This window comes from Danio rerio, chromosome 9 (assembly GCF_049306965.1).
Source record: "Danio rerio strain Tuebingen ecotype United States chromosome 9, GRCz12tu, whole genome shotgun sequence".
In the NCBI taxonomy this organism is placed as follows: Eukaryota; Metazoa; Chordata; class Actinopteri; order Cypriniformes; family Danionidae; genus Danio; species Danio rerio.
Window position 1 is genome coordinate 21,159,633 of NC_133184.1, and position 12,178 is coordinate 21,171,810.

At 36.7% G+C, this 12,178-nt stretch overlaps 1 protein-coding gene across 7 annotated transcripts in view; it reads right to left on the reverse strand.

Annotated features, from left to right (window-relative positions):
* Window positions 1-12,178, reverse strand: part of tmprss3a (transmembrane serine protease 3a) — a 66,817-nt gene that overhangs the window by 1,918 nt on the left and 52,721 nt on the right. For all 7 annotated transcript variants that reach the window (XM_073912592.1, XM_073912594.1, XM_073912595.1 and 4 more), the window contains 6 exons: window positions 9,580-9,626; window positions 9,330-9,495; window positions 9,085-9,254; window positions 8,805-8,900; window positions 6,981-7,123; window positions 3,870-4,022 (listed from right to left, as the gene is read on the reverse strand). In XM_073912592.1, the coding sequence (XP_073768693.1) occupies window positions 3,870-4,022; window positions 6,981-7,123; window positions 8,805-8,900; window positions 9,085-9,254; window positions 9,330-9,495; window positions 9,580-9,626 (775 nt within the window). The remainder of the gene's footprint in view (window positions 1-3,869; window positions 4,023-6,980; window positions 7,124-8,804; window positions 8,901-9,084; window positions 9,255-9,329; window positions 9,496-9,579; window positions 9,627-12,178) is intronic.

Consider the following 12,178-nt stretch of genomic DNA (forward strand, 5'->3'; position numbering starts at 1 on the left):
CCCATAAACATTTACGACTTATCAAACTATTTCAAAACCGTATCAAGAGGCAATTCCATCATAACTTAATGCTATTAAAACGTGATTATTTATCAATATTTGGCTCTTTTTGGATTCTCGCAAGGTATAGAAATTAATAATGTAAAACAGGCAATACATTGGGATCATTGTTATTGTTTACATTCCTCAAAGTGGTCTTTATGAGTCTGTCTTTGAAACTATTAGATAAAATCAAGAGATTTTTCGGTTCTGACGATGAGGAGGTTCTCAGACAGTGACGTCACGTCTAAACATTTGATGAAGTTCTCATGAAGCGCTATAATTATAACATCACAAAGCCCAGTTCACCACAAACTACTTTCTTGAACACAACATCGAGTTTGCTAAACTCAAAAAAACTCTAGTTTTAGGATTTCAATTCAAAAGAGCACAATGGGGATGTGGTGAAATAGGAGACTAACATGGATTGCGTAGGCTAAGCCAGGGTTAAAGGTATTGCATCAGAATTGACCCTTCGCAAAGCCCCGTCCTCCTTAGTTACTGTTGCAACGCCTGTCAAGCTTTCGTGACTGGCACGGCTTTTACAATGTGTATGCGCCGGTGTCAGTCATTGACAGGGATATAATGTCATTTTTGGGGAACAGGTAAGATACCTGAGAAATCCAGACAAAAAAGGACTGCAGTATACTTTACAGGGGTATATTCATTACATAATAGACAACCGGTTCAAGAATAATTCAATCAAAATTGAAGCTAGGTAAGCCTAGCAGCCTCATATGCTGATCATTCAACAGTTTAGCTTTATGCACAGCAGGAGAGGTGAAATTAAAATATAATCTAATAATAACTAATTAAACCATGATTTCTGTATTTTTAGCCAAAAAGCCTGATAGATTAATTGTTTTGCAATGAAACCTAGCATTACTAATCGACGAGGAAACACGCATAGAGAGTGCTTTTAAATAATTCATAGAAAGAGCAGCCAGAATGGAGAAATTGATGGATTTGTGTCGAATATTAGCATCATTGACCCATAACAATGTACAGTAAGTTATCTATAACTCAGTATGTTTGTTTGCTCTTTATAAATGACTGAAAAACAGCTGCTGGTAAAGTATGTTGATCGCAAGTGCTCAGTTTGTGATCACTTCTCTTTTGTTCTGTTGATTTGTGATTTCAAATATTCGTAGCTTAAAATAGATGGAAATATGAAGTTCAGTAAAGTTAGCAACAGATTTGCAGATTCGTATTTGCCAGATCAATAACTCATGTCATTATGGCCTATTCACTATTAGCATGACTAACGTTACTATGACGAGGGCTTAAACGGAGCAGTGCTCATAATATCGAGCGGCCAAAAAGAAAAAGACAGCTGTGAAACGTAACCTGCTTTGTATTTTTGTAGGAAACACAGTTTAGATCTGTTTAGGTTAAGAGGTGCGAGTTATTGCCGTCGGTCTATCACTGAATGTGTCAGGAATATCAAAACAAAACCAACTTAACTCCACTCCTTAAGCATCCCTCACACAGTTTGATCCACGCTGGCATTTCTCCTCTTGTGTTTTTGGTTTTGAAAAGGGAAAAAAATAAATCATCCCGTCCAAACTTTAGGATACCGGGTATCAGTTGTGCACAATTCATAAGCACAACACTTTGGCCTGTTTCCCTCGCAAGCTTGACAGAGCCCCTGCGCGTAGCAACGGTTGCTAAGCCACGATTGGTGGGTGGCGGTTTTTGGGTGTTGCTTAGCGAAGAGTCAATTCCGCTGTCATTTAATCGCTCTTCACTTTTTACAAACTTCCGTTGAACGCAAAAGAAGATATTGTAAAGAAAGGTAGAAACCATGACTTCCAGAGTGTGTGTTTTCCTATGGTTATGGGTTTTTGGCCTTCTCAATAATATCTTCTATTGTGTTCAACAGACGAAACTAAAACCGGTTTGGAACAACTCAATGAGTAAACCTAAATTTAGATTTTTTGGGTGGACTATCCCATTCACTCCAAGGGGGATTTCCAGAAAGCAGTTCATGTGAAGTCTGCTTATGGGGCACACCCGGATAAGTTCACGGATAGACTATGCAATCGGATCACCTCATCTTTCGCTTACACAGGTAATATGGTATGTAAGATTCCATAGCAACTATTCTCTTACCTGCCCCCAGATTAGTGAGGTGTAGATGTCTGTGTGTTTCTTATAATATTTCTTAACATATTTTATAAGTTCTCAACAAAACACATGGTGGATTATAATTTTTTCTTCCTTTTTTATAACAAAATCCTTTCAATATAGATCCGTTCTGCACTTTTATTATAGAAATATATTTCACTAAAACTAATGTGGAAGCAAAACAGACCAGTTATGTCAAAATATATAAACCTGTACATTATCCTGACTTATTATTCCAATTACTTCATTTAATGGATGATTAGCATAAAAAATATATAACAAATAATAACAGCAAAAGCATATGATATACAAAAAAAGTTCATACTATTTAATTCATATCCTAAATGTTTATTTTTTTAATAACTTTATTTAAAACAAATTTTACAAGTTTATGGTTTACTTCTGGCAAAGTTTTTTTTTTTTTTTTTACCAGACGGAGAGACATCTGTCGATTAGGTAAGATTTTTATTTAATACATACATTGATGTAAAATGTGTATTTAAAAAAAAAAAATCTGTATATACGAAAGGTTGGTGGTATATTTTGAGTTTTATTATTATTTGATTAGATTTGATTGGTCATTAAGGTAGGTTTGGGCTGGTTTTGACAGACCATTTGGCTAGTTTTGTCCCCAAAACCTGGCAACACTGATGTTAGAAAGTAAATGTCTGGCATGTTGCATTTTAGTGCCTGTTTCCATGGTTGTGGTTTCTGTGTTCAGTTGAGAATGTCTTTTGTGTTCATGGTTATATAGTGAACTATTGTATTGAATGGTTAACAGTTGACTGAACTTATTCCCATGAGTTGTTTTGGAACCAACATAGCTCAAGTAAACAGGTTTAGTGTTAATTAACATAAAATTCAGGGTTGAGCAAATGCCAGGTCAACTGTACTTCAGTAAAACACCCCTGGACACAAACTAGTCATTGTAAGTTTATAAATACCCATGATCATTCTGCTGACCTCCATCTGCAGATGTATCCAGGTGAGGAACTGTGTGATGCACAAAACTGTATCAAGAGGCAATTCCATCATAAATTAATGCTATCATAACATGATTATTTATCAATATTTTGGATTATTTATAATACTTTTTGGATTCTCGCAAGGTATAGAAATTAATAATGTAAAACAGGCAATACATTGGGATCATTGTTATTGTTTACATTCCTCAAAGTGGTCTTTATGAGTCTGTCTTTGAAACTATTAGATAAAATCAAGAGATTTTTCGGTTCTGACGATGAGGAGGTTCTCAGACAGTGACGTCACGTCTAAACATTTGATGAAGTTCTCATGAAGTGCTATAATTATGACATCACAAAGCCCAGTTCACCACAAACTACTTTCTTGAACACAACACCGAGTTCACTAAACTCAAAAAAACTCTAGTTTTAGGATTTCAATTCAAAAGAGCACAATGGGGATGTGGTGATATAGGAGACTGACATGGATTGCGTAGGCTAAGCCAGGGTTAAAGGTATTGCATCAGAATTGACTCTTCGCTAAGCCCCGTCCTCCTTAGTTACTGTTGCTACGCCTGTCAAGCTTTCGTGCCTGGCACGGCTTTTACAATGTGTATGCGCCGGTGTCAGACATAAAGTTCAGGGTTGAGCAAATGCCAAGTCAACTGTACTCCAGTAAAACACCCCTGGACACATTCTAGTCATTGTCAGTTTACAAATACCCATGATCATTCTTCTGACCTCCATCTGCAGATGTATCCAGGTGAGGGACTGTGTGATGCGTGTGTAAACCCCAGGTTTGTTCTTTTCTGCACAGCCTTGACCCCAGCTTGTGGCCCCCACCAATTTCCAGATGGAGGAATCCTCACATGCCAGAGGACCACCGCTATCACCCTATTTCAACAAGACACGGATGTGCTTTAGACACTCCAATTCACTCAACTACACTGTTTAATGTAGACATGCGCACTGGGTTTCCAGGTCCAAGAAAATTTTACAGATAAATGACATCTGAAAACCCGCCCAAGAGGAATGAAAAGAAGTCCTTACTCTTAATTACGGCAATATCACGAAAGGAAAGTTTGATCACATATTCTATTACGCCAGGGCTGACTAAATTAGAAACATAGGAATAAATAATTAAATATACAAATAAATGAATAAATAAATGTACAGAGTAAAGTAATTATGCTTTTTACATTTAATAACCTTATTTTACATTTATATCCTCTTAACTGTCACACCATATTTTAAGTTCAGAATCAAAATACGTTTAATTATATTTACTTTTTATTTTACTTAATTAGATCTACCAGATGAAATAAACTATCATGTTTTTGAACCATATAACCAATAATATTTACAGCGCTTTGTTAATAAATCTACAGCATGCTGTATTTTTAACTATAGTGAACTGATGAACTGTAATACACACTCTTCACCAGGGTTGGGCAAACTCGGTCCTGGAGGGCCGTTGTCCTGCATAGTTTAACTAAAAGTGTGTGTGATTAGAGTTGGAGCTAAACTGTGCAGGACACCAGCCTTCCAGGGCTGAGTTTACCCACCCCTGCTCTGAACCGTAAAAAAATATATTGACTCAACTCAACTTTCATCGCAAGTACTGCGCTTGACTCGATTTAAGTAAACTCACAAATGTCCTGAAGCTGGTTGCCCTTTTTTTTTTTTCATTTTTACTACAGTAATCTGTAGTGTATTGTAGTATAATACATGTAGTGAAAGTACTACAACACAGTAATTCAAGTACTTTAGTATGGCACACAACACACTATACTATACTATAAATGACAGTTTTTTTTTTTTTTTCATGTGGGATTACAGCAGGGCCACGCACAGGGGTGTGGCCCAGTGGCTAGAGCCACTGCCCCTTTGCTTTCATTGGCTGAGGTGCCCCTGAGCCACCCCCCCCCCACACTAACCCATCCACTCTACACTTTGCGAACGCACTCCAAACCCCCTAGCCTCAACCACCCAACCACACCAACCCCCCTAACACACCCCTCCCCACGCTCTGCACTTTGCGATCAACTCTCTCTCTCGATCACCGGCCCTGTGAGGGTCTGTGCACGAGCCTGGATTACAGTGCATCCGGAAAGTATTTATAGTGCTAAACGTTTTCCAATGTTTATTTTACAACCTTATTCCAAAATGGTTTAAATTAAGATATTTCCTCAATATTCTACACACAATAAAAAGATTTTTTGAAATAGTTGCAAATTTAGAAAAAAAAAAAAATTAATTAAAAATCACATGTACATAAGTATTCACAGCCTTTGTCCTGAAGCTCTAAACTGAGCTCAGGTAAATTCTGTTTCCACTAATCACTCTTGAGGTATTTCAGCAGCTTAATTGGAGTTCACCTGTGGTAAATTCAGTTGATTGGACATGGTTTGAAAATGCTGCACCTTTCTATATAAGGTCCCAGGGTTGACAGTGCATGTCAAAGCACAAACCAAGCATGAAGACAAAGGAATTGTCTGTAGACCTCTGAGACAGGAGGCACAAGGCTGGGGAAGGTTACAGAACAATTTCTGCTGCTCTGAAAGTTCCAATGAGCACAGTGGCCTCCATCACATGTGAAAGAAAGATGTTTAGAACCACCAGGACTCTTCCTAGAGCTGGCTGGCCATCTAAGCTGAGTGATCGGGGGAGAAGGAGCTGAGACAAGGAGGTGATCAATAACCCGATGGTCACTCTGTCTGAGCTCCAGCTCCAGACAGAAGCCACTTCCTGCCTGGAATTTGCCAAAAGGCATTTGATGGACTCTCAGACCATAAGAAACAAAATTCTCTGGTCTGATGAAACTAAAATTGAACAATATAAAGTGAATGCCAGGCGTTACGTTTGGAGAAAACTAGGCAGCGTCCATCACCAGGCAAATATTATCCCTACAGTGAAGCATGGTGGTGGCAGCATCATGCTGTGGGGATGTTTTTCAGCAGCAGGAACTGGAAGACTAGTCAAGATAGAGGAAAAGATGAATGCAGCAACGTACAGAGACATCCTGAATAAAAGCCTGCGTCAGAGTGCTCTTGACCTCAGAATTGGGTGAAGGTTCTTCTTCCAGCAGGACAATGACCCAAAGCACACCGCCAAAATATCAATGGAGTGGCTTCACAACAACTCAGTAAATGTCCTTGAGTGGCCCAGCCAGAGCCCAGATCTAAATCATATTGAAAATCTCTGGAGGGATCTGAAAATGGCTGTACACCGTCACTTTCCATCCAACCTGTTAGAGCATGAGAGGTATTGCAAAGAGAAATGGGCAAAAAATTCAAAAGACAGGTGTGCCAAGCTTGTGGCATCATATTCAAATATAATAATAATAAACTAATAATAAATGAATTTAATCCATTTTGGAATAAGGTTGTAACAAAAAAAGTGAAAAGAGTGAATAAAGCTATAAAAGCTATAAATACTTTCCGAATGCACTGTATATATGCATATTATACATAGTTAATTTATATATAGTTATATATAGTTTTATATATTTATATATAGTTAATCAAGATAACTTCTGGTTTAGACAAACAAACAATTTTAAAAATGTGTAAAATATGTAGGTTATACAGAAAAATGTCCACCTGTAGGACGGTGAGAGTTAAACTGTAGTATTTAATGTATGTTTGCACAGTAATATTGCAATGTTTGCATACATGCTAATGCAAAGTTTACTGCTGTTCCTGTTCACACATGGATCAGTAAACGTACACTTATCCAGAATAAAGAGCTTAAATATAATTACATGCACAAATAACGCAGCCCGGATCAATTAATATCTTCTGTATGGACTCCAGTACTGTCTATATAAGTCTATGAGATGAGATGATGTACCTGACAGGAGTCTGTTCCTCCATCCAGATAGCCAGCGCAGATCATCCCTGCTGTTAGATAGCCCTGGTAAACCTCCGGCTGACTGCAGGCCTTATTGGAGATCAGAGGGACACTTGCACAGTGCTGAGACACACTTGCATCTCCTAAAACACAGAACACAAAACACATTTGGTGTGTACACCACATATATATGTCAGACCCCACTTTATATTCTTCTTGGGTCAATTATTTAAATCAGAATGATCTTTTTTAGCACAGCAGTTTATGAACTGCATTTTCCACAGCATAAACAGCAGGGCCTTAGTCTGACTGATCTAAAAAAACGCTTGCTTTAGGTGATGTGATGTTATTTTTATTTTCAGCTTTCCATTTGTCATGGTGTAATGATTTGTCTAGCTATTTTGTGCCTGCTGGCAGTTGCCATCATTACAGAATTTTTTTCTCCTCAGCATTTACTCATACTTAGTTATATGAACTTCTTTTTTCTGTCCAACACACAACAAGATATTCTGAAAAATGTTGCAAACAAGTTTGGAACATTTTTTGAGTGAACTATCCCTATAAAGCCATACAATGTCTGTGTATTCTGCCAATATTTGTTTTAAAATATAAATCCAGAAAGACTAATCATGTATTTCATAGACAACAAGGGCATCCTGAACAGTTAGCATTGAGATTATAAAAAATTAAATAAATTAAAAAGATAAAAATAAGGTTAATATAAGGAAATGTAAAAGATATAAAAGTAAATAAATATATTTATCTAATCAACTATAGATTTATTCAAATATTTTTTTCAAACAAAAATAGAAATGACAAAAGATAACAATTCTTGATAAAATTTACATAAAAAAATACAACAGGTTAAAAAAAACATCTGCTGTTGATTTTATTTTTCCGCAATTGAACACACAACATAGCAATGGCAGCAGTTGCATCTGACTGACTTCATGGCACTATATTTAAATGTTTCCAAAATATAAAAAATACAGGTCTGAACTGAACATGGAAAATAATCTCCGGGTAATGGTCTCCAATATTATTAGTATATATAGAATATTAAACCAAGAATGAACTTGCTGTGCTCTGCAAATTTTGCCCACCCATCAGGTGCGGTAATGTAAAAACTAAAGAAATGAATAAATTACTATCAAGTTATATGGTTGTTAGACTGTTACATTTGGTGTGTGTTGTCAATATGCTTGTGTTTATATAGGCCTCTTGGTGTCTGTGTGTGCGCCATTGCATGCAATGTTTGTATATAAATATAGATAATATAACTGCCTTTGAGGATAGTAGGGGTCACTAGACAGGAACACTTTTTTTTGGAAGTCATGGGCTGAAAACTTTGGCACTGGCCTGGATAAAACAAACCTAAAGGAAGAAATTCTAAAGAATTTTGGAAAGTAGCAGCCATTAATTCGCAAAGTATTATATGTGTCCACTATGCATTGACATTAAAATCCCATTTCAATTCAGTATTTTTTTTTAATTGTAAATAGTGTTAATCTATAATCAAGTTTTCCATCTTGCACATCTATTTTTGTTGGCGTCTTTTATTCCAGTCCCATGCTATTGATGATCTTTTTTTAATGTCTTGGGCCGTCATATTACATTTCACTGCATATCGTATACTGTGTATGACTGTGTGTATGACTAAAATTTTAGTATGATATTTGAATGGCAACTGGTTTCCAACATTCTTCAAAATATCTTCCTTTTTGTTCAACGGAAGGCAAATAAATTCATAAAACATTACAACCAACTCATTTTTAAGTGAACTTCTTCTCTTAAGTGAACTTCATTTTAAATCCTCAAACGCACCTCCATCCTCAGTGGCACCCCATCCTGAGATCCAGCACATTTTACCATCCTCAAACTGCTCTCCAAAGTTAGGCAAACAGATAGGCTCCACCATACCTGAGAAACATCCTGATATCAGTCCATCAAACAAGTCATTTGTCAAAGTGAATGCAAAACACGAGATAAGATTGACCGGCCATTTGCATCACAGCTATCAGTTCCTCACACTTGCTGGATTAAAAGAAACGTTACCCCATGTGGTGCTTCAATAGAGTCATTTGCACTTTAAAAAACAAGGTACCATTGAAGGTGAGGGGCTGCGCCAGTTTCATCAGAGCAATATCATGGTCCAGGCCTTTGGGTCTGTAGCGGCTGTGATAAATGATCTTCTCCACGGCGAAAGCCTTTACTGCATTTAGTGGCAGCTCGGTCAATCCCGCATAGACCATCCAATACATAGGATAAGCAATCCTGCATGGAAATCAGACTAGGGTTGTTTACACATGACTGTGTGAATGGGGATTGATGAGGACGGCATTAACTCACCCGTACACACAGTGGGCAGCAGTGAGGATCCAGCGGGACGTTATGATGGATCCGCCACAGAGGTGCTCATTCTGGAAGTGTAGGCTGACCTGCCAGGGGAACTGACCCTCAGCTGACAGGTTGCCACCAACTATACGAGCGCTGAACTTGGGTCTTGAACCACAAGCTGTGCAGAAATACAAGAAATACAAAATATGATTACTGAGACTGAACTGAACATGAACTTACCTTTAGGCAAACATTTGCTTACCTATACACTTAAGTGCTGTTACCATTCCCAGACTGCACTTAGTTTTACTAGGAAAAGAGATAAGAAAATGTTATGACATAATGTGGTTATTTCTGCCTAAAACAATTTCTGCACCCTCAAAACGAAAATTTAAACCTCTGATTGTTGTGTTGACAAGAGTTAGAAATGACTAATGAAATGAATGCACCATATTCAATTCAGGGGCAGTTCTTGTTTCTATTCAAAGATGTAAATTAAGTTTATGCGCAAAACTAAAATACTGCATAACAGATTTGCGAATAATGCAGCCTTTATATCCAATGAATCAAAGAAAACAATATCGTCACTTTCTGAAAAACTTGTGGCAAATATCAAAAAGAAAAAGGGAATTTGCTTTGGTATATAAAGTTACATAAATACTTACTTTTTCTTGTTTAATAATTGACTACCCCGGTAGACTCTTTGAGAGCACAGATGCTCAACACAATTCTGGATGTACTGTAATAATTCTGAACTATTGTGATGACGGACTTTGGTTAAGACATTTTCGAATGACTAAAACAGCATTTCAGATGTTCTATAATGTGGTCAGCTGAGTGTCTCATCTATTTCATCATCACATGATCTCTTATAACAAAATCACATACTAAAGTTTTTCTGGTAAAAGTGTTTCCATCATAGTTTATGTGCATTTTTTTTCTTATCAGTTAAACTGTTTATCCTACTTAGTTGTGCGCATTGTAATGCACACTTTCAGAATGTATGTGCATATTGATGTTACCACCAAGCATTTTTATGTGATAATCCAAAATGTGCATAAAATATGTGAATGGAAACATGGCTACTGATAATTATTGCACTGTCAGCTCAATTTATGTTTGGACAACATGATAGAATTGTGTGGAACCACAAAATTTGCTTTACAAATTTTGACTGGTTACAATTTATATAATAATAAATAAGACTGGTTACAATTTATAGATCAAATAAATATTTAACAAAAGATTCTTTAAGAAAAAAGGTTGTTTAAATTATGAGATTGATAAAAAAAACAACTTGTAAAAATGATGTGTATTTCTGTGCTGTTCTATAATCCACTACTGTACAACTAGGGGTCCCAAGAACTCCCACAAAAAGAACTATAGCATTACTTCAAATAACTTTGACCGCAATGCTTGTTTTTTGCTTTTTTTAACCATATGCACATGCAAAAGGACATTGTGTGTTCATTTTGTGTTCCACATAAAGAAAAAACTCAAATTGCTTTCCTATTATTATTATTGTTATAGATGAGTAAAGATGGGATGAGATAGATGGGACTGTGGTCTTTTTACCTGCAAAGTAAGTCTACAAAATAATAATGATGTTTGACTTAGAGATTTCGTAGGATCATATTAATCTGCAGTGGATTATTTGAAAAAACGAAGGTAAATGAAAAGCTTAGATGTGAAAGCATCACATTCAAAGACTCTGAAAGGGGAAATTGAAAACAGAACAAAGTAAAAAGCAAAAACCTCTTAAAGTGCCCCAAGCAAGGCAAACACAGCTTTTCATCTGTGCATTATAGCAAAAGCAGTAATATGACTTGCAGTGAAAAGAAGACAAAACTTGTTTCCCAAGGACTTTGACTTTCCGCATGACAAAGTGAAATGAAAAAGGACCTGAATGATCAAATTTCCCAACAACATTTTCAGGTAGATGGCACAGACATTGTTCAGTCTTGATAGCGTCACAGCAGGGTGTATTACATTAAATAGTATTTAATGGCAGTTTCACTGAAGTCACAGTATTAAAAATCAAATAACACCTTATGAGCTCATAAGAATAAATGAGCTTGCTTCTAAATCCCTAAAGAAAAACAATAGGATTAAAGCTTCGGTTATTTGGAGGTAAATACAGATCTTTTTGTCTGTGTAGTGCCGACATGCTTCTCATATTTTGTAAATAATCCTGAAAGACTTGATTTGCTGGATCTGGTTTGGTTAATTATGGTTTGAGTTAAACTAGATAGGGTGGGAGTTAAAGGATTAAAACGAATTCCAAAAAAATGGCTTCAGTTGGATTCAGTTGCCTTTCATCACAATATACTCTTGAGCTCCATCACTTTCTGTTTGAGTTGTGACAGTTCCGTAGAAATGCATACAAGGTTGCACACACTGTACTATCTGATACTTTTTTTATTCCTTTGGCTTAGTCCCTTTATTAATCAGGGGTCGCCACAGCGGAATGAACTGCCAACTTATCCAGCATAAGTTTTACACAGCGAATGGCCTTCCAGCTGCAACCCAGTACTGCGAAACATCTATACACACTCATTCACACACAAACTCATTAATCCATTTTCTTTTCGGCTTAGTCCCTTTATCAATCTGGGGTCGCCACAGTGGAATGAACCGCCAACTTGCTGAGGCTCGAACCAGCGACCTTCTTGCTGTGGGGCTACAGCACTACCTATCAATGCAAATCTTGAGATTTTTTGGGGGCAACTTAATTGTTTATTGTTCAATCCACTTACATTTGTTATGTTAACTTAATCTATTTGTGGTGGGAAATCATGAATAAATTGTGTGGAAATGCTTTTTTACAGTGTGGTGTAAAATTTGGAAAATTTACCAATGCA